The sequence below is a fragment of the Brachycentrus maculatus genome, unplaced genomic scaffold, assembly GCF_059751285.1.
Source record: "Brachycentrus maculatus isolate JH-2025_06_01 unplaced genomic scaffold, ASM5975128v1 h1tg000144l, whole genome shotgun sequence".
NCBI lineage: Eukaryota > Metazoa > Arthropoda > Insecta > Trichoptera > Brachycentridae > Brachycentrus > Brachycentrus maculatus.
Window position 1 is genome coordinate 2,879,823 of NW_028280897.1, and position 23,970 is coordinate 2,903,792.

At 36.1% G+C, this 23,970-nt stretch overlaps 1 protein-coding gene across 1 annotated transcript in view; it reads left to right on the forward strand.

Moving 5' to 3' along the window:
- The window catches only part of Dhc16F (Dynein heavy chain at 16F), a 79,338-nt gene that overhangs the window by 3,369 nt on the left and 51,999 nt on the right, over positions 1–23,970 (forward strand). The window contains exons 3-22 of the mRNA XM_088260973.1: positions 967–1,066; positions 2,719–2,929; positions 4,309–4,450; positions 5,521–5,760; positions 6,459–6,646; positions 7,492–7,675; positions 7,750–8,315; positions 8,799–9,031; positions 10,104–10,252; positions 10,537–10,665; positions 12,149–12,255; positions 12,359–12,509; positions 13,243–13,452; positions 14,234–14,446; positions 15,749–15,895; positions 18,101–18,277; positions 18,730–18,930; positions 19,009–19,155; positions 19,516–19,769; positions 20,665–20,957. Of these exons, the coding sequence (XP_088117099.1) occupies positions 967–1,066; positions 2,719–2,929; positions 4,309–4,450; positions 5,521–5,760; positions 6,459–6,646; positions 7,492–7,675; positions 7,750–8,315; positions 8,799–9,031; positions 10,104–10,252; positions 10,537–10,665; positions 12,149–12,255; positions 12,359–12,509; positions 13,243–13,452; positions 14,234–14,446; positions 15,749–15,895; positions 18,101–18,277; positions 18,730–18,930; positions 19,009–19,155; positions 19,516–19,769; positions 20,665–20,957 (4,042 nt within the window). The remainder of the gene's footprint in view (positions 1–966; positions 1,067–2,718; positions 2,930–4,308; positions 4,451–5,520; positions 5,761–6,458; positions 6,647–7,491; positions 7,676–7,749; positions 8,316–8,798; positions 9,032–10,103; positions 10,253–10,536; positions 10,666–12,148; positions 12,256–12,358; positions 12,510–13,242; positions 13,453–14,233; positions 14,447–15,748; positions 15,896–18,100; positions 18,278–18,729; positions 18,931–19,008; positions 19,156–19,515; positions 19,770–20,664; positions 20,958–23,970) is intronic.

The following is a 23,970-nucleotide window of genomic DNA, read 5'->3' on the forward strand; positions in this document are numbered from 1 at the left end:
ACAAAACATAACGAAAACTAAAAAAACTACGATTTTCCATACAAAATTTTAAGAGATCAGTAATACGCTGTAGGTAGGCAAAATCGTAAGTTCCATTAAGAAAGTTGTTTAATTACCTATTAATGAGTCCGAGAACGGGACGAATCAATGTTTTTAAGGACTTTTACAGCAATTTGTTTTCATATTCCATTTTTATTTCAATCCCGCAAATCCCGCGGATCCCGCATATGTAGTCCCTAAAAACCAATCCCGCAAAGAAGGCGCGAGATTGGATTCCCTAGGTAGAACGTAATATTAGTCTGCTCGTCGTATAAAAGCCGGTCCGCACAGACGTCACGAAGGCTATATCTTAATCAAGTACATATCACATACTGATAGATGCGTCGTGACGTCATGAAATTATTGCCAATTTTTTTAAATGTGAATAGCAGACCTTACCAAATCATTTTGACGTTGTGCTCGCGCATACTTGTATGGAAAACAAAGAAATGACATTCTCTGATACTTCAACTTGACGTGTTTTTCAAAAATTGGTAAATCTCACATTGAAAACAAAAACCGTGTAATCTTAATTAATTCAGCAATTATCAGTTATTGGAATCGTCCTAATATTGCGCCCTTGTCGAAACTTAAAAAAAAATTCTGAAACATCAACCTGAAGTATTTGTCGTAAATCTCAAATTAGTGTAATCTTAATGAATTCGGCAATTATAAGTTACTGTCATATGTTGTTATATTACTTTTCAAGCGTTCGTCGGAGATGAAATACTTATCAGAATTACGGCGGATAGTTTATGTTATATTAGCAAAATATTCAGATGTCATTTATTGTCTATCCACACCACTGATTCCAATTTTGTTTCGACGGAATTCACCCTTGATTTATCACCGCCCCCTTGCCGTAATTGAATTCTTTCATCGCTTGTATTTTGTTCGCCAAATCTCAAATTGTATCCAAATTTACAGACGGGATTCAATGAATCGCAAAATAAAAGAGTGAGAAGGATTTCGGTGAACCAAAAAGTGTTGTCCAGCTTGACTCCGTTTGCTTCTAAAGGCAATAAAAGTAAGTCTCATGTGTTTATTTGTTCATTAATTCGTCGAATAATGTGATGATTTAAGTTTTATAATAAAACAGTTGTGTAAGAACACATTTGAGTTTGTTATGAGTATAAACACGACTGATTTCATTAACTACAGACATTCTCATCAACAGGTGAAAATACAAACTTCACTTGTTGCTGAGAACACATGTATTTCTCGAAACAAGTTGTTTTTACTTAAAAGTAGTCTTATGCTAACATTTGTTTTATTTTTCTATTTAAAGTAGGTCTTATCCAATTTATTATTTGAAATTACTGAAATATGAAAATGTAATTGACTTCATTAGGGTGTTTGTGCACTACCCGTAATTTTACCGTCCGGCAGTCCGGTTTTGAAAAATGGAAGCGACTACGGCAGTTTAGCGTGATCGAATTTACGCACAACGTGTTCACGCACAGATCAAGAGCACCGATCTGAAGAAAGATGGACAAAAGCACAAGCCAATCCAAGCTAATCATCGTTTTAAAACGCTAACTGACGTGCCGGACGGTAAAATTCCGTGTAATTCCGTTTAGTGCACAAACGCCCTTAGAAGCTGTCAAATTTTCCACCGTTGCATGATATATTTGCATCATACATGAGCTACTAGGAAATGTTTTTCCAAGACTGTTAAACAGGAAAATGATCTGAAGTGTGGTCTTAGTGTTTAAATACAACCACGGTGATAGTACAAGTGCCATTTTAGATATAAAAGTTGCCAGACTTAAGTTATAGGCGTGGACGTTGATGTCCGCCCATATACATACCCATCCCTTGATTAAAGTTTTGTTTGGGCGAATATGTATACTCCTGGACTAATAAATATAAATATGTTTATATTTTTCTACCCTCATAAAAAAATATAAGTACTGAATCTTTTCTAAACAGTTACGCTAATACAGCATATAGAAGAAAACGTATATACAGTGAAACCTCTATCTATCGTTTTTAAAGGGACCCATTGAAATAAACTATGAATGCGTCAAAACAATGAATGCGGGATAAAGAAGTCAATACACAAGGAGATACGATCGAGTAAAGATACCGTCCTCCCAATCTGCATAACCATTAGCAGGTGGAAATTTCAAGAATACAAGTTTTAGATGTTAATAAATGTATTTATTAAAAAAAAAAATCAAAGTTGAACAGAATCCAAAGATCTTCAGACCTCTTCTGCTGTATCCATCACACAAGCTTTCGATAGTCTCTATCCCACAAGTTGAAATATTGTCGTCAAATGTAACAAAATTCAGAAAATTAAAAAAAATAATTAAAAAACCAGACAAATTATATCAAATATGTAGCATAATTTAAACGATAAATGGGGTAAAATGGTGGATAGAAACGATCGATGCGATCTATTTTTGTATTAAATGAATTCGGGGTAGAAGAAATAAACGATACATCCGGGAAAACGATTATTCGAGGAATGATAGATAAAGGTTTCACTGTTTACTGGCTTTAAAAGTGGAGAGTGGTTCCACCGCAGCACTAAATCGTTGTCCAGAGCAGCTGCAGACAAAGAATGATTCCAAAACTCCAACATTGAGTGGCACAATAGGACATCCTCTATTCCATTTCCCATGTAGCAGTAATAACCTTCAGCCTAATATTTTATTTATATAAAACTTTCAGCCGTAACGGACTTTTGTGATGGAGATGTAATGAGAGATACTGATATTGGAAGAAATGAGTCCGTAGTGTTGAATGAGCTGAGACGCAAGCCAGTGGTGGCCGACCTCAACAGCGAATTACAGCTTATGAAGATGTCCAAAGAATACACCTTCATTTACTTGAGCTATGCTGTTCCCAAGGAATCCATTTACTTTACGCCATACTGTCTAGAGTAAGACATTTTCATCCTATATTTTTCTTCATCTTCTTCTTCATGAGCCCTCTGACCTCCACTGCTGGATATAGGCCTCTTCCCCTTCTTTCCATTTCCTCCGGTCGGTTGCTGCTTGCAGCCAGTTTTAACCCCTCACAGTGACTATGTCGTACGACCATCTCTGTCTTCCGATATCTCTTTTGTTCTTCCAAGGGCTCCATTGTAAAAGTCTTGGGGTCCATCTTGTGGCGTCCCGTCTTGCAATATGTCCTGCCCATTGCCATTTGAGTTTTGCCACGCGATCCATGATACCCTCTACATTGGTTCTTTTTCTGGTATCTTCATTTTGTATTATATCCATCAGGCTTAGACCAAGCATGGATCTCTGTGTGCTTCTCTGCATTTCTCTTTGTCATAGCCATAGTCATTGTGTTTATTCAAGTTTCAATTCAATTTATTTATTTCAATTAATATATACATTACAAACTATAATTTTTTTGAATCGTATACATTAAAATACATTAAAATAAAATATAGGCAAGAACTATTGCTAAAGGTGTAGAAGAATCCCGCTTCGGAAAACTCCTTCAGACACATGGTACAGATCAATATCCAATGTGATATTGTTCAACATAGCGGTAGCTCTTCCTAAAGGCATAACCATCGGCAGGTTGGTCCTGTGTATAGGAATGTGAAACAATCTATGTCGACGCTGTATTAGGTAACTATCGGGAACATACAGACCAATGCTCCGGATAATTTTAGGATTATCGATCATACCACGCAACAATCGATAAAAATGCGTAATCAAATACACTATGTGTTCACTAGCAGTATGCAGTATTTACACTTACTAACTAACTAACCATCACGCCGTTTCCTGGCAAGGGTAGGCAGAGATAATAGAACGCCACACCACTCTGCTTTGTAAATATTATTTACCCGTTCTTTCCTGACGCATTCGTTCCACATGCCCAAATCATCTTAACACACCTTTCTTAATTTTATCGATAATGCTTATCTCAGCTTTGCATTTTTTCTTTATTTCACCATTCCAACATCTATCATACACGGTGTTGCCGCACTAAGAGATTGCATTTTGACTGCATTCAGTTTAGTTTCATCCTTTTGCCAACTCCATGCTTCACTTCCATACATTAGGGCTAGAGCCAGGAATCAGATTAGTTGCAGTTTAGCTTTCGCTGATAGGTTTTTATATGCTACTGATTTCAGTGCATCATTCACTATGTTCCCAGCATTCACTCTCCTTTCTATATCTTTATCAATCTTTCCATCCCTAGAAACCACACTTGTATCTTGTCTTTATACAATTAATAACCGAGTAACTCCTGCATGAGTCTAACGCAACGTCATTGTCACACAATTTGTTGTTACAGGATTGTGCCATACCAAGCGTTGAATATCAATAACTACATGACAATGAGCCCATACGGTGTGACACATTATACAAAGGAACAAGTGTTCACCAAACTGCCTGTTTGGGAGTACCAATATAAAATGTTTTGCAGATTAAAAGAGGTACGCACATTTTTCTTGACTCTACGTGTATCATTGATGTACATTGATAACTCAACATTATCATTATCATTATCAAAGGTATCATTGATGGGCGATTGAATCCAAAAACTGAATATACTAACGTTTGACAGTCACTTTGTTGTAATATCTATCCATTTTGAATTTAATTTACTGAATACATACCACTATATCTTTGAATCCAGGGCTGTTTTTTAAACAATAAGTTTCCGGAAATCACTTCATAATATTTTCAAATATCATTTAAATGTTATTTTTTGACATCTCATCAAAGATGAAGAAGAATATGGAAGTCTGGGCATTTACGGGGCTGACGACCGTCATCGGCTGGTTTAAGTGGCCACTTTACACACGTGTAACATTCACCAATTCTACCCATTATTGACAACCACACTACTCAAATTCTTGGAAGTCCTATATATATGAACCAATTTAGAAACCTTGTTCTTGAATCACTAGAACTTCACTAGAGACATCTATTGGTGAGATGTAAAGAAAATGTTCATTACAATACGAATTTTGATGAATTATATAAATATAGATTGTAATTACGTAAGCGCAAACATTGATTCCTGTAATTGATTTTGTTTTTTTTTTTTAAATATATCCGTAAAAAAAGGTGCCAGAACACTATTCCACCGCGTTACATGGGAAAAAAAGCCCTGTAATCTATTGTGTCGATGCATTTCGCATCATTTTCATACACCCTGTGAAATAATGTGGAATGCATCGAAACACATTTCACAGTGGATTTTAAGAAAAAGTATTATTTTCAAAGTGAAATTTGATTTAAAAACTTGTAATTTATAAATACTGTCAAACCTTGATTTAATGAATCTGAGGGGATTTCTAAGGAATAAGGTATATCGAGTAATATTGACATTTAATGGCTAAAAACCTGACATAACAAATTATATGGAATTCAATTTCGTTAAAAGGGTTAATATTTGTCGTATGAGAATACTTTTATTGAATACATCGCAATTGAAATATGTACATGTTTTATGTAAATACAAAAAAATATTTACATAAAGTTGTTACTTTGTTTTTAGATTAAGTTCTTCAAATTATTCAGATTGTGGAAAGGATTTTACCTGTGGAGGAAAACGATGGTGTATAAAAAGTATACATCAAGCAGAAAAAGGCTGCAGAAATATCTGTTTTCTCTGAATTTCGTGTTTGGTCGCTGTCTGCTGAGATTACAAGAGAGAAACTGGATAATTTGCCATCAAAATTTAGCCGAGTTGACTCTGAATGAGGATACGCCCCTGTATTATTTTATTGAAAATCAGGTATATTATTTACATATTGACAGTAAGGCATGACCATAAATGTAAACTTGCAAAATAAAACTTTCGAGGGAAGCCTCTTTAGCTCTAAAATATTTTTCAAGGATAACCCTTACTAACCGTTTTAGTGCTGAGATTTTACCTGTATGCTTAAATTGCTGAAGACTTTTTTTTGCAAAAATAGTCCTTTTTACTAGGTGTATACAAAATCAACTACGTATATATAATTATTTATAAAAAGAGAAATATTTGTGCTATTATTATTTACAAAAATACTTCAATTTCATACTATTTCTGTGAGTCTAAGCGGCTAATTTTAAAAATAGATATCAAATTGTGGTAGGGTGGGTTCGAACCCAGAAACTATGACTCGAGAGTCCGCGACACTAACCACAGGACCACAACCCGCCACTATTTATTTCACACAACCCGACATTATTTATTACCAATTTATTTTACTTGCAACACCAATGCTAACATCATAAAAGAAAAGTTGACATCTCAACATAGATGAAGAAGAATATGTATGTCTTATAATTGATCTTATACTTTATTATGATTTTCATCCTAAAATATGCAAAATTCGCCTGGACTAAATTTGGTCGAGTTGAGAAACTAAAACAGTTTTTTCTTTGAATTGTTTACTATTTTGGAGTTTGCGCATGTTCCTTATTTTTAATTCAGCCTCTTCTCAAATATAGATGGAAAGGCTGGAGCACGTCCAGAAAGAGCTTAATGAGTTTAATGCGTATATGCTGAAATCAATGCAGAGGACCTGCTATACGGCATTAAAATTAGAAGGATTTGATATTAACAACGAGTCAGAACACCTTAAAATAACATACATAGACAAAGCTAAAAAACGTGACTTTTGCATAAGGATTTTAAGGCAAGTCAAATCACATTAATGTACATGTTCCGGATTTTGAAAGATTTATTCACCTTGTGGTATGGTAGTAAAACACTCTCGTTATCATTCATCCTTCGCTTTGTTTAATACCACTTAAAAAGTAAAGTTAGCTTTAAGTGGTACTACGCAAAGTGAACAATAAATGATATGGAGAGTGTTGTACTATCATCATCACCAGCCTGTGTCCGTCCACTATTGAACGTAGGCCTCCCGCATGAGTCTCCATCCTCTTCGATCCTCCGCCTTCCGCATCCAGGTCACTCCCGCGATTCTTCTTATATCGTCAGTCCATCTTGTAGGGGGTCGGCCGATGCTTCGTTTGCCAGTTCTTGGGCGCCATTCCAATACTTTTCTTCCCCATCGACCGTCGTCTCTTCGACTATATATATATATATATACTCGTTGTACTATATATACTCGTTAAATATAAATCTAAAGTTATTTACCAATTGCATTAATATTTTAAGACAGTAATGATTGTGTGTGTGTGCATGTGTTTGAAGTTAAAGACTTTTCATTAACCTTTCCGGGAGTACAATAGTTGATGTCCAACTTTCTCTGGAAAGTGGGTTCTTTTTACATGACAAAAAAAAACATGTAATCTTTGTATTATGAAGATAGAAATTATGTAAATCTCTAGGTTTTATTTTATGACAAAATTACATACAAATATCCACTGAACTAACTGACTGACGGACTTTGATATTCATTAACATTGATATACCTTTAGGAAAATTCGCACCGACCTTCATTTATGTCCATTCTCCCGGAAAGGTTAACAGGGATGGTATAAAATATATATGTTGAATGTTTCTTATTTGTAGATTTATAACTGTTGTTGATTATATCACTATCCACATGCTACATTCCCTAATGAAACGATCATATGCCTCGATGGTAGAAATGTTCCGGATCCATTACCATTACACTCCTTCCGAAGAGTTGCTGAAGAGTTTGGAGATAGATACAATACTAGAGGAAGTGCCGAGAGAATGTGAAATGGGAAAGGTTTTTATTTACTTTTAATTTGTATTTTGTAAAGTGAAGTACAGTGCTTGTTAATTAATTTTTCTTGTTGTTAGTGGCCGCTGATACAAGTAGAACTCTTCATGTCGAATGGGTTCACTCCGATACTGGATCCGCCCGAAAATGTGGCGGTGGAAATATTCACAAAGATTGTGAACTTATGGGACAAAACCGTTTACCAAATGACCCGATTCCAACTAGAGCAGTGCTTCGCACCTTACTACAAACAGTCCGGCTTGGACGACATAAGCGTTGTGAACATTTTGAACCTCCAAGCGTTTATCCAGGACCAAGACACAAACATGTCATCGGATAGGCAATTCCTGATTGATTTCTTCCCGCATGGATACCGCGTCATAAGCACATTTCTGGAAAGATTTCAAAGTATCTGGCATATGTATAAGGAAGATGTCGAGATGGATGTCGGCATACTGAAGGGAGAGAGGGATCTAGCGGCTTTGAAGAGCTTTTGCGTCCGTTATCGTGATGAAATAAAGATGAATGAAAGAATATCTTCGTATCAGACGTTGGGAATTTTCTTTGTCTGCTTGTTGCCGATGAAAAACAAAATTATCTCCCAGCCCGCACATCTGTTTGATATATTATCAAACGAAACGCCCAGGTATGATATCCCCGTTAGTTTTGTCATCCTTTATTTTATTTTTACTATGTTGGATTTTTTTCTAAAGTCTTATTTTTTTCCTGAAATGCTGAAAGCGATTCGAATAGTCGGAATTCACACAATTGAAGCTTTACTTTACATTAATATTTTCATAATTTTATCAGAGTATGTTCATAAATCACCGCCGCCTCCATAGTGTAATGGTCAGTACGCTCAGCTACCATTCTGGAGGTCCCGGGTTCGAATCCCAGGTGGGGTCAAATAAATAAAAGTAATTTTTCACTCTAATATTTATTATATATTACCCTGGACTGTGGCCCAGAGCGGAGGGCTGATCACCTTTCCTTCGTGTGTTAAAAATCAAAATAACTCTGCATTTATATGATGCAGTGTTTGAAGAATGAAGAAGATGAATGTTCATAAAGGTTATTGGTGAATTCCATTATTGCATGTAACGAACCGAATGCACTTTTTGTTTGTTAGTATTGGCCGAGAAATGGTACAAGGCGTCATTGATGCGTGCGATAAGGTGACTGAGGAAATAAACACAGAACCTGTTACTTCTGTGGAGATAATCAACTATAACACGATGCTCAACGGGCTCGAGGAGGCGGTCACCAAGCTGGAGGAACGGTTGGAGTACATCCGAGAATTGTATGACATGATGGGCGAGTACGGAATGATCATACCGCCTGATGATATGCAAGAATATTTGGGTAACTAACTAACTAACTAATATCAATCAAATTAAAACGCTTTTCAAAAAGTGAAAAAACAGCTTTAAGCTCATTCAATTAATATTATGAATTCCATACTCGGTGTGGAGGAACAAACACATGATAATAGAAAGTAAATTGAAAATATACAAAATATGTGTTCAACCAATAGCCACTTGTGGGATTGAGGCAAGGGCAGATACTTCTAGAACAAAATCTCGAGATTTTGAAAGAAGAAGAATTCCATACATGATTTCCAAATATCTATTAACACATTTCGGACGGGTGATTTTTACGCCTGCGGACCGCCGGCGATGGGATTTGATTATTATGTACATATAGTTAAGACTTAAACAAAGTGATTTATATATTATTCATGTAAAAACATTGGATAATTCCTAATTTTAATGAGACCGGCGCAAAAGGTAAAAATACCCTTCCTATCCTTAAGCGTCAATTAAACGGGTAGAAATACCTTTCTCATCCAAAGTGTGTTAATTGAAAAATATCTTTACAACATTTTGAGTGTGTCCAGATACTTGTTCACAAATCTGGATTATCTCCAATTATAGGAGTTAATTTTCATATTATTTTTTGGTATCTCATCAAAAATGAAGAAGAATATGGAAGTCTGGGCATTTACAGGGCAATCAAATACATAAATAAATTAATTAACTGGTCAAATTATAAGCTAAAATAATAAAAATTAAAATACTATTTTCTAGCATTTCTTATGTATGTGATTATAATCCAAGAAATTGGTTCATACAGAACTTCCAAGAATTTGAGCAGTGTGGTTGTCAATAATGGGTAGAATTGGTGAATATTACACGTGTGTAAAGTGATCACTTAAACCAGCCTATGACGGTCGTCAGCCCCGTAAATGCTCAGACTTCCATATTCTTCTTCATCTTTGATGAGATGTCAAAAAATAATATGAAAAATATCTTAACGGGATTTTTCTCTTCATAAATCTACCTTACTTTCTATTGGACACATTTGGATTTGTAGTGATATTTGTTGTTTTATTAAATTTTTTACTAAATCCATCATTTAATTTTTATTTCATTAGGTTTGGGACAAGTACTAGCTCTGTTAAGATCTAATTGCGAAAGAGTTTTGGAATCAAGAGATCGTCTCGCCAAGAAGTTTAACAGTCAGATTAATACCGATATTGACGCGTTACTCAGCGCTCTTGTGGGTATTCGGGAGAATGTCATTGTAAGTACAAAAACGAAGACGTATGTTTTCAATTCTGTTTCCGATTCGGGGATCCCATACAACTATATCTACTCTTAGGGTGAAGACTGACCGGAGCATTTCGTCGTAACGTAACATGTTACGATGCGAGCAATCAGGCAGTCAGTACACCGAGTCGAGAGCTCCATCCATAGTTTCTGATGCTTGCCGCAAGCGATGTTACGATGTTTTGTTACGACGAAATGCTCCGGACAGTCTCCACCTTTACAACACACATTGCTATTAAATGGTCATTATGATTTCAGAAACCCTGGCTGTTGGACATAAACTCTGATTCTGACTTGGTCACTTCGAATCTAGAAGAAATGGCAAATGAACTTATTCAGCATCAGGATAAATGTAAACAGATCCAAGACTGGCAAAGAGTGTTCAAAGTTAGTTGAACTGTGCCGTATTACGGGTAGTAGTTTCAACTAGTAGTATTACACATAATGCCAGTGACAAACATTGGCTTCTGGTTAGACAAAGGCGTATTTTTGCCAATTCATTTATAAATTTTTCTATAAAACATATATTTACATAGTCCAACTCGGTCATAACAGCTTAGGCTCTTACGTCAACTCACACATAACCTCACTTTTTACCAAGTCTTTTCACACCGTAGAATGGGGCTACTTGAACTTAGATGTGTAACTTGAGCCCAGTACAAAAAAAAAATTTAGATTGTGGTATCGATCGAAGTATCATGACAATAAGTGTCACCTGTCAGGGAAACAATGAATCATGTCGATACGTTCATTATTGTAGACCAAATACAGATTTCAATTTTTTTTTGTACTGGGCTTAAGTAGCACATCAAAGTTCAAGTAGCCCCGTTCTACGGTACTATATATATATTAGCATTATCAAAAACTCGGTTTTATAATCAATAAATATTGCCAATCTTGGTTATAGCTTTGAGATTTGTCTGTTCCATTCTCTTTTTATTACCCTCGTCCGCACCAAACGGTGCATAGGACACTGCATCAAATTTATACAATGTTAAGTTCATTTTAAACTATGAAGGCAGTGTAATATCAAATAAATATTACATTAGAATAAAAAAAAAAACATTTTTTTTTCTCCTGGGAATTGAACCTGGGACCTCTAGCGTGGTAGCCGAATGCGGTAACCACCACAATATAGAGACCGACAATTTACAAATTACAGACTTCTTTTGACAATATGCGTACAGTGAATGTGAAAACTAGCAAGTTTTGAAAATAGATGCCTGAGGCGAATACTGGGTACAAAGTGGTATGACTTCGTCAGGAATGACGAAGTGAGGAGAAGAACTCAACAGCCCCTCATACTGGAAGTCCTGAAGAGAAGAAGGTGGACATGGTTGGGACATGTCCTTAGAATGCCACCTGAGGGCATCAATCCCTCGTGTCTCTTCTTCCAACCCCGAGGATTCCGGCGCCCCGGAAGGCCGCTGACGACCATTCACCGACTATACTCAGCGGAACTTCTAGACGCCGGACTGACCTGGGAGGAAGCCAAGGAGATGGCGCGTGACAGAGTGACTTGGAGACGACTCGTGTTGGCCATATGCTCCACCTAGGGAGCGAACATGGATAGAAGAAGAGAAGAATGTGATTTACATGTTAGTGTTTGTAGTTTTTATATGTCATGGTATCAATGTCATGTCAATACAATATAAAATATTAATAAAGAAACATTTAAAAAAATATATTATTATTATTTTAAAAAAGCGTTCCTAAGGAGTCCTTTTCATTACGTCACTCTGATGTTGGTCCCTTCAATGATGTTATAACCGAGTTCCACTGTATATATGTATAAATATATAATAAAAGTCAGACAAAATTTCGATTTATGTATGTTTTCACATGATTTTAAATGATAATCCCAATTTAGATGCACGTTACAAGAATTGACGCCCTGGCGGAAGTTTCACAAGAAGTTCAACTCCGCCAGCTGTTGTGGAAGTCACACCTCGAGTGGAGCGGTTTGAGGGAAAGCTGGTGAAAGTTTTTTTCAATTCTATAATATCAATATTTAACAGACATCAGGGATATCCTTTATGTGTCCGTTAATGTGAAAAGTACTAACATCCATTTTATTTAGGTACAAATCAGATTTCAATGCACTCAATTTAGAAGAAGTTCAAACAACTACTGTTAACTATGGAAAGATCATAAATAAAATAGAGAAAAGTTTGCCGCCAAATAAAATCGTTCCAGGGTTGAGAGACAGTGTGGAAGACATGAAAAATAAGGTATTTACCTTTTTTACTACCTCCACAATACATATTACCTCCCTCGATATTAGAAAAACCTAGGTTTTCTCGGGTAACTGTGAGATATCAATCTGCGGAATGTGAATTAGTCACCGCTTTTACGGTTCCCACTTGTTCAGAGCACGTAAGTCCAGGATACTGCCATGTGTGAATGTCATCTTGAAGAATGTTCTCTTATATAACGGCTGCCTGAGCTTCCTCTATCAGATCTTTCCAGTATTAACATTCCACTACCTACTAATATCTCAACTTTTTTAGCCTCCCTGAACAAATTTGCAAATTTCTTGAAATTAACACTCCTTATTATTCGCCATCACTTTGTTTAATACCACTCGAAACTCTACTTCACAATTACTGGTTTCGGAATGATCATTCCTAATATAGACTATAGTTGACATGACGAGGGAATGTTATTCTGATTGGTCGCGATTTCTAGTCTTTTTTCGTTCTGTTCTCCTTGACTCTTTGTTGTAATACTGACTTAACTACTTGAAATAGCTGACTGCAACTAATGACAACGTGAGCTAATATTTGCGGTAAAATTCAACTCCGATTTTTCACAAGAATTCTATGTTGTTTACTTTCTGCAGCCGCAATGGGAGACAGTAGCGGGTTGTAGGTTTCGTAATGTAGTTACCAAGTTTCAGTTGTCTTCGTGTAGCTGGTATTCCTGAGCCGTGAGAGACTTACTCTTATGTATTTATCCTTTCAGCTGGTCACCATAACGTACTTGAAGAACCCCGCCCTCAAACCGAGGCACTGGATGCAAATTGAAACTATTCTTAATACCCGATTCACAATCGACACCGTTATGACATTGGAGCTTTTGGAACAACTCGGTGTGTTCGAACATGCGGAAGAAATATCCGAAGTTTCTGGTTTAGCAAGTTCGGAAGAATCGCTTGAAGCACTTTTAAAAAAGGTGAACTAAATTGTTTAACCAAGAATCAAATAATTTAATGCTTTATAATGCACTGCCTCAGTCATTGGCATAATGAATTTGTTGATATTGCAAAACTAAACATGTTAAGAACTCATTACTTTTATTCATTTCATGGTAAAAACACACCCAACGTGTCTATATGTGCCATCCACTTAGTGCTCAAGAACATGCCTAGCATGTCCATATGTGCCATCCAGTTTGTACTCAAGAACACACCTAGCGTGTCTATGTGTGTCACCACATAGTTCTCAGGACACATGTAGCGAATTCATACCCGGTTATATTAAAAAAAAAATAAACCTAAGCACTGTTAGTTTTATTGCATTAGTGCATAATATTCATTGATATGTTATAAAATTTCCTTCCATAGTAAAAGTGAGATACTCCATATATTCAGTGTTGTGGTAGTATTTTTTTGGACATTTTTGGGTGAGTCCAAGTCCTTGTTCGCAAATCTAGATTTCTCCATTTAAACACCTGAAAACATAATTTAAAATTTTTATGCAGTTTAAGATTTTCATATTTTTTGTGATTTTCATTGAACTCATTTTCATTGAGTTATTTTAAGATGCAAGCCCTCCCACATCGAGTTATGAGTACTTACCAATGCCATGAAATAATACATAATATGAATAATATCTCATACATTTCAATAATTCGCATAAATTGGGCAGCGATATATTTTTACGGGTAGTGTAAATTAGCAGTAAATGTGTTTAACCTGTTTTTATTGTGACTTTTTGCGGTCTCTATTTTCTAGATTGAAAATATTTGGAAAAGTCTAGAACTCCCCATTATTCCTTACCGCGATTACAAGGACATATTCATGCTCGGGAGTTTGGAGGACGTGCAGACTGCCATCGATGAAAGTGTTATGACAATTGGAATAATCTTGAGTTCAAGGAATTGTACTTCGATCAAGAGTAGGGTTGAAGAGTGGGAAAGATTGATGGACCAGTTCTCCAAGACACTGGTAATATTTGTGTAATATTATACTACTACGTATTTATATCGGCTGATTAGTAAAGATCATACGCAGATCGCTTACTGATAATTTAGAATTGTTACAATTCATAAATACTTTTAACAAGGCGAAATGTGTGAAATTTCTCATTATTGGTACAATTTATCACAAAAATACAATTTGAGACTTTTGATATGGCAAAAATTACCAATTACCAATTACCTTTTCAATTCATAATTTCTTATTTTTCTTGCATATATTTTCAAACTATAATGAAAACGTAAATAAATAATACCGTCTGCCACAGTAGTGTGGTGATAAGTTTTGGTTGGTTGGAAGATATTACTTTATGGCAATAAGCCTGCCAATGTACTTATTTATTTTCTGCACATGAAGTTTAAAATAAATAGATAAGCGCGTTTGGCTACAACGCTGGAGGTCTCAGGTTTGAATCCCAGGGGTGTCAAAAAAGTATATGGGTCTTTCAGTCTTATATTTTTTTATATATTTTACCTGGACTGGTGCACGAAGCGCAGGACTAATTACCCTACATTCGTGCAATTAAAAATCAAGATAACACCGATTCAATGTGATGCAGTGCCGTGACCACCATTGGATGCTGTAAGGTTTAGTTGAAGAAAAAATAGATAAAATTTTAAATTATCACATTGTTGTCGGGCGGTTTTTTCATCAACCCCGACCCTAATACATAGTATACTAATCACAAGTAACCATAAACCCAATTTCGATCTGTACAATGTTTTTTGGCGTCTCATGCTCATAAGTCGCTCACTCCTTTCAAGAACGTCATAAATCAAAAATCGTCAATTTTCAGTTGTGTGTGTTTTCGGAATGCCCAGAAAATGTACTATATCCCAGCAAAAGAGGCAATTTTTTAACTTAATATTTACCCGCTATAGGGCAGAAAGTGTTGTTTTTGCATTTTGAATAAAAGGTATTGTTTAATTATCTTTCTAAATATACTTAACATTTTTCAAATAGTGGAAAAATCTTCAGGTTTAACCTAAAAAGATCTGTTGCACAGTAAAAAGATCAGTCAGTGGCTTGATATGTATTTTTAATACATTGTATTATATTTTTAAACTTCAAAAACGTTCTCCTGAAAAATCAAGTTTTTTGATTTATGACGTTCTTGAAAGGAGTGAGCGAAGTGTGCCGCTCTCTACCAACAGTATGTGAAAGACACTTTTAAGTGTTTCCGGCAAACAATGTATAAATGATCATTCTATGATACCTACAGTTATGGGTTTTTCACATTTCCACTTGTGCAATGCTCATATTTTGTTTTAGAATGAATGGTTCCTTTGCATGCAAACTTGGATGTATCTGGAAGTGTTATTTTCGGCACCAGATATACAGCGACAGTTACCCAATGAAGCCAGGCTATTTACAATGGTGGACAAATCTTGGAAGGACATCATGAGGAGAACGGCCAAGGTTTACTTAATTTTTTTTTAAATTACTTTATTTTTAAAATATCATCTCATTTAAAAAAAAAATTACCTAATTTTTAAGTATTTCAAGTCAGGTCGATTCACAGACATGGGCAATAAATTTAAAAAACCAAATTTAATAATGACTTTTTATTTAAAGTTGTTAGTTTATTCGATTTAGAGATCTGATCATTTAAAGCTAACTACGCCAATCAGTACACAAATCGGCTGTCCAAACTCAAAACACAGTAAGGGACATTTTTTTTGTAAAGGGTCCGCCAAATAACTTTTTTTTTTTGAAAATGCTATAAAAAACATCGAGTGTAGCTTCGGCTGTGTGGCACGTAGCGCCGTCCTGTTGAAACCAAATGTTGCCAATATCCTCCTCTTCAATTTTTGTGAACAAAAATCCGTTCAACATGGCCCGATAACGATCGCCATTGACTGTAACGGCCACTCCTTGCTCATTTTCAAAGAAAAATGGCCCAATTATGCCTCTGGACCAAAATCCGCACCAATAAAATATGTTGAACGGATTTTTGTTCACAAAAATTGAAGAGGAGGATATTGGCAACATTTGGTTTCAACAGGACGGCGCTACGTGCCACACAGCCGAAGCTACACTCGATGTTTTTTATAGCATTTTCAAAAAAAAAAAGTTATTTGGCGGACCCTTGATTTTCAAAGTAATGTCGCAATATTTCCCAGCGTTGTTCAAGCGTATACACAACCATATTCGCTCAGCGGAAGGATAAAACTAATTATCTGTCAAATCAGACATGAGCTAAGTGTTACCATTCACGAAATAAGCACTAGTTGAAAAAAAAAACTTTAGATGGCGGACCCATAGTATGTTTTTATTGCATTTTTGGACTAAGTAGATGCTACTTAGCCCAAAAATGCAAAAAAAACCTACTACAAAAAAATGTCCCTTACTGTGTTTTAAGTTTGGACAGCCGAAATGTAGTTACATATCGCTCACTCCTTTCAAGAACGTCATAAATAAAAAAACTTGATTTTCCAGGAGATCGTTTTAAAGTTTGAAAATAAAATGAAATGTATTAAACATGAATATCAAGCCACTTATTGATCTTTTTACTGTGCAACAGATCTTTTAAGGTAAAACCTGAAGGTTTTTTCTCCATTTGAAAAATATTAAGTTTATTTTAAAAAAATAATAAAACAATACCTTTTCTTCAAATGCAAAAACAACCGTTTCTGCCCTGTAGCGGGTAAATATTTAGTTAAAATTATACCGCTTTTGCTGGGATATAGTACATTTTCTGGGCATTCCGAAAACATGCAGAAAATTGACGATTTTTGATTTATGACGTTCTTGAAAGGAGTGAGCGATATATCATATTTTTAGCCCCTAAAATATTTCATAATTTGACATCAAAAACGTAAGCTGGAATGAAACATAAACTCAGCAAAAGTAACAAATACCACCCAAATCGAGATGAATAATTAACATTTATAATAATCCAATTGAAAATTTATATGAATTAAAATGTTGTACATTTATTCATAATCTAAGGGTGGTGACTGACTGGAGCCATTTCGTAGTAACGTAACACATTACGATGCGAGCATTCGTATAGTCAGTACGAGCGCACCATCCATAGGATCGGATGCTCGTTGCAAGCGTCGTTACGACGTTACGTTACGACGAAATGCTCCGCGCTGTCACCACCCTAAAATCTAAAGTAATTATAGCTTTCAAATTTTGACACAATGTTTAAATTTTTTTTTTTTAATTACCTAACGTCCAAGTGACTCTGAAATCTAGCTACGGCTTATGCAACACCGTTTATCATGTCCCTACTCAGGCTTCAACTTTATAAGTTTCATAGCCTATGCCTACTCGTGAGTGGATTTACTCTTTATGTTTAAAGTTACTATAATTTCATGTAATTCATGAGTGAAAATTCTAGGCAAAAACACTCGCTCACAATGTTTCAGTTGAATACGCACATGTTTTATATGCTTGTGAAGGTTTTTGTTAAAATAGATTTTCAGCGCAGTTGCAGTGCCATCTATTGGTTGTCACGGCAACACACGCAATACTAAACATCGCTCACGTTGGACTGTGCGCTTCTTGACAGCTGCTGTCACTTGATTGAATTTATGTTTATAGATCTTTAAATGGAGTTTAGTTTCTCGAATAATCAATATTTATGTTTTATTGTAAATAGATTTTTTTTTCTAGGTTCCTATAGCATTGGCTGCTGCAACAGATTCTCAATTATTGGAAACGTTTATAAAAAACAATGGCATGTTAGATCAGATAATGAAGTGCCTCGAAGCTTATTTGGAAACTAAGAGGGTTGCATTTCCACGATTTTACTTTTTGTCTAATGATGAACTATTGGAAATCTTGGCCCAGGTTAGTTTCCCCTATATATTCCATTATACCCCTATTTTCTGTAATCTTCTATTGAACGAGTTATTTCAACAATGAAAAACAATCTAAGGATAGAGTTTTTTTTCTTCACAATTTAGCTATTTAAAAATAAGTGAGTGGAACTCTTAACGCATTACAAATTAAACTTTTTCAGCTTCACTTCAGATTATTTTTCTGTTTTACCAATGACATTTCACATAAAAACAAAGTTTGTGTGATGTCATTGTAATGTACCCATGAAATAAAACACGGATTATTTTGATATAAATCTTGTTTACTGGTGTAATTTATTTATTTATTAATTATTAAAGATAATAATAACTCCTCAGATACAATATTGTCTGTAGAAAGTCACTCCTGGATAGTTTAAGTGTGGATAAAGTACAAAGAAGGGGAAAAAAGCCTTGTTATGCTGATGGTCTGTTTTATTGTAGACACGAAACCCGTTTGCCGTTCAACCACATCTCAGGAAATGTTTCGACGCGATTTCGAAGTTAGAATTTGCAATGAAGCCCAAAGAGAGGCCAGAGTCAGAGTTGGCAGATGAAAAGAGGGAATCTGACGGAGAATTGGAATTGACCACTGATATTGTGGGAATGCTTTCGCCAGAAAATGAAAGGGTCGCATTGGGAAAGGTAGGATCGATATTGATTCTAGTGCAAATGTTATTTACTTTTATAGCTAGATTTGAAACAGGGTAATTATTATTATAGGGATTAAAAGCCAGGGGAAATGTGGAAGATTGGTTGAGCAAAGTTGAGGAAGCGATGTTTGCTTCCATCAGAAAATGCATGAAACTGTCTTTGGCTGACTTCATGACTCGACCCAGAACAGACTGGATGACCAGGCACGCAAATCAGGTATACATTGTATGATTGTCTGTAGCGGTCTAAGGACAGAACCCAGTAGGATGGTCAACACTTTAAGTGCCGGATGGCATTAGTATGGCTGATGTCGGCGGGCCGAAATTAGTTGTGTGAAATGTACAAAGCGTGTCGTTTGTGCTGCCGTTTGCATATAAGAATACAACTAAAACTTTCACAAAATGCTAGGGTTGTCACATCTTATCTCAGAAAATATATAAAAAGTGTGGGAACAAAAATACATTAAAAAAATATACTTTTTACACTATATCTAAAACTTTTTAGTTGCACGATTCACAATAATAATAACTTATAAAGCACGGAGATTAACTATCCATATGCATGTTATTTTTTAAGGTTGTACTAACAGTGTCCCAAATCATGTGGGCTAAAAGGGTACATCAGATTTTAGAGGCTAAACCTAATACTAGAATTGATTTGAAGCTAATCGAATTCGAAAAAGAAAACATATCAGATCTGAATGACTCTGCCGCATTAACAAGAAACAATATATCGAAGCTTTTCCGGAAGGTTCTGTGCGCTCTTATCACTATAGATGTCCACGCACGAGATACCATCACCAACATGATAGCCAAAGATGTACAAAGACCGTAAGTATCGGACTCTAGAATAAAAAGTTGGATAGGCAAAGATGTACAAAGACCTAATATTTTACTGGACTTGTACCTGATGCGCAGGACTAATAACCTTACCTTCATTTAATATATGATGAAATGAAAATTACATTAATTTACAACCTGAAGCGCAGAACTGATTACCTTGCCTTCATGTAAAAAATTATCAAATTAACATTTCATCAATTTGATGCAGTACCCATAAGTCAGCAGTAGTAGTACTAGTACAATGCAGTGCCCCATGCACTATTGGGTGCGGCTAGGGATTAGAATAAATTAATACAAACCCATGAGAGATTTTTATCAAGATATTTACAGATACTCGACAGAGAGGAAGAAATTTTAAGAAGAAAAGATGGAAAATTGCCTAGTTTAAGCGATTACTTATGCACTGTAACATTCACCATTCAGTGTTTCATATGCAACTTTGAAGTGCCATCTGTTGAATTTCAAAATACCTATAAAAATGTTTAAATTTTAACATTGTGTCATAAATCCATATTTAACAAAATATCATCTCTGCTGAGATGTCTATTAATAAATTGTTATCGGGCAATTTTTTCATCAACCCTGACCCTAATTATACTTAGACAGCCTGCCGCCCGACCCTCAGTATACTAACCACAAGTTACCGCAAACCTGATTTCGACCTGTACAATGTTTATTGGAGTCTCTCGCGTTCTATCAAAAGTAAGCGAATTAAGAGTCTCCTGCTCTCTACCAACAGTATGTAAAAGACACTTTTAAGCGTTTCCAGCAAACAATATGTAAGTATCTTAATAACAATCCCTTTGGCAATTTTGTTCAGTATGATTAGTGTATAAAAATTGAGAATATTGATTTTACACTTGTCACCCCATCTTGTCATCAGGGATGCTTTTGACTGGCTGAAGATGATTCGCTACTACTGGGACGAGGACATAGACAACTGCGTGGCGCGCATGTCCAGCGCCTACTATATCTACGGGCATGAGTACATCGGCGCAGGCGGTGTTCTTGTGATCACGCCGCTCACCGACCGCTGCTACCTGTGCCTGATGGGGGCGCTGCAGCTGGATCTAGGAGGCGCGCCCGCCGGGCCCGCTGGCACTGGCAAGACCGAGACCACCAAGGACTTGGCCAAGTCTCTGGCCATTCAATGTGTGGTTTTCAACTGCTCGGAAGGTAATCTCCCCATCGCATGACATACAATTTCAAATTAAAATAGATGAAATAATATAAAATCATCAAAAAGTCAACTCTTCTCATGTATACTAGTGTAAGCTACATAACATAATTTTACACCTGAAAATTCAACCATTTCAGTGCTGAGATTTTTTCTTATATACTTACATAAGGAATTGCTCAAGATTTTTTTGCGAAAATGGTCCTTTTTATTGAGTGTGTACAAAATCAACAATATTTTCCCAAATAATAACCGAATTTTAGCATTTCTTTCTGGTATCTCAACATATCAAAGAACAAAAATAAAATAACATTTTGTAATAAACATACTACTGTATTATTTTTTGACATCTCATCAAAGATGAAGAAGAATATGGAAGTCTGGGCATTTACGGGGCTTACGACCGTCATAGGCTGGTTTAAGTGATCTCTTTACACACTTTTTCTGGTCAAATTATAAGCTTAATAATAAAAATGAAAATGGTATTTTCTGGCGTTTCTCATGTGTGTGATTATAATCCAGGATTCGGATCTCACATACTAATATAAGAGTTTCTGCTTAGTAAAAAGCTTCTTTATATCTCACCAATAGATGTCTCTAGTGAAGTTCTAGTGATTCATGAACAAGGTTTCTAAATTGGTTCATATATATAGAACTTCCAAGAATTTGAGTAGTGTGGTTGTCAATAATGGGTAGAATTGGTGAATGTTACACGTGTGTAAAGTGATCACTTAAACCAGCCTATGACGGTCGTAAGCCCCGTAAATGCCCAGACTTCCATATTCTTCTTCATCTTTGATGAGATGTCAAAAAATAATATGAAAGTAACTCCTGTAATTGGAGATAATCCAGATTTTGTGAACAAGTATTTGGACACACTCAAAATGTTGTAAACATACTACTGTATATTGACATACTACTGTATATAAAAATAAATGCAATTAGAGAAAAGAAAGAAAAAAAGACTCACTAGAATGTGTCAAGGTCGTGTAAAATTGGCTCGTTCTCGGAGTTTTCACTATCGATGCACATTCTCCGATTGGTAAACACTCAAATTTCATTATCACTATCACCTACTTTGAGTATGAGATACCAAACATTTTCGTACAATGTTTGAAAATCACATTCAATATCATTTATTCGGTTCACATTTGCAATTAAAAAATATATATATAAATTGATATTAGTAATGTTAGTAAATAAGCACTCACCGACTACTTCTGTCTACCGGTTTCGAGACGTACCCGTCTCTTCGTCAGGACATACACTACAATTTAACAATCATGCGAACAACACTACACCACACCCACTTAGTACTATTCACATACACTATCACTACACATGCAAAACATGCAGAGCGAGTTGTTAGTCCCACCATGCTTTTGGGAAACTAAATAATAAAGTTAAAAATATATATATATAGTTTACAACTACTACTACTACTACTACTACTACTACCATCACGCCGTTTCTCCGCAGGGGTAGGCAGAGAGGATGGAACGCCACACTCTTCTGTCCTGATATACACTCCTCGCCTCCTTCACATCCATACATCTAGTCACACATGCCCTCCGATTACGCAGACTTTTCACACCGCCAGATTTTAGGTTCTGATTGATCTGATCGTGCCAAGTCTTTTTCGGTCGTCCATGTTCTGTTTTCCCTCTCACATTCGCCACATATATTTTCTTAGTCATTCTCTCGCTATCCATTCGCTCCACATGTCCATACCACCGCAAAGAACTCTTCCTAATATTTTCAATTATTCCTCGTTCAGCCTTACATATCTTTCTTATATCGTCATTTTTAATTCTGTCATACAATGATATTCCACACATTCGTCTGAGGGACCGCATTTCAACAGCGTTCACTCTGCTTTCATCCTTCCTTTGCCAGTTCCATGTTTCGCTTCCATACATTATAGTTTACAAAAAATTTGTAAAATTTGTTTATTTGTGAATATCAATGACCCAGCTCGACTGCCAAAACTATACTGGCGTCATCGTCGGTATATCGACGGGCTACGCTTTGGCAAAGTACACCAGAGTAGATATATCGATTCTCAGCACTCCAACGGTTAATGTTCTGCTTATGATAGTATATGTAAGAACACTTGATTTGCAGATGAACTGATTGGTTATTTTTAAGCATTGGCCATGTGTGATGTAGACTATCAGATATTGGGATGCTCTGCTCACGTCACACTCTTCAATACTCGAGTGATATCATGATAGGATCTGCAGGCAACATAGAAAGAGTGGTAGTGACTAGTGACCGGTGTGGTGGAAGACAGGTGATGCGAGGAAAAGTCTCATCTTCTCCTAGGCCTCTCATTTCCGGAAGTCCTGCGGATGCCACAGGATGAAAAGAGGACATCCACATTGCGTCCAATAGCCAAAGGACTGTGGTTTCTAGTTGAATACCACTTTAATTTATCAGAAGGGAAGCAAGATGAAAGCGGATTACTTTTAACACAAATTTATTCAGTTCTGTAAAATTACAATCAAGAAATAATAATAATATAAAACCCTTATCCGCACCCCAATGGTGCATAGGGCACTGTGTCCTATTAACGCAGTGTTATCTCGATCGTTTACACATGAAGGAAAGGTGATCAGCCCTCCGCTTCAGGTACCAGTCCATGGTAATATTGAATAAATATTACAGTGAAAAAATCACTTATATTTATTTTACCCCCCTTGGGAATCGAACCCGGGACCTCCAGAACGGTAGCCGAGCGTGCTGACCATTACACTACGGAGGCGGACAATCAAGAAATACTTAAGAATAATCGCGTGACTCTAATATGAGAACAGTTGAAATACGTGTCGATCTGAGGACGGGCGGCGACGAAGTGTAATGGGCTCGTTTCCGTTCGTTGCGGGCTTCGTGTAGGGTGTTCGTTAATTCACTCGATTTGAGTTGCCATGGTAGAGTGGGTTGCCACAGGACGTTGGTAGGACCAGAAGAATATTTTTCAATCTGAAGGTTGTATTAAACTTGGTTGTATTT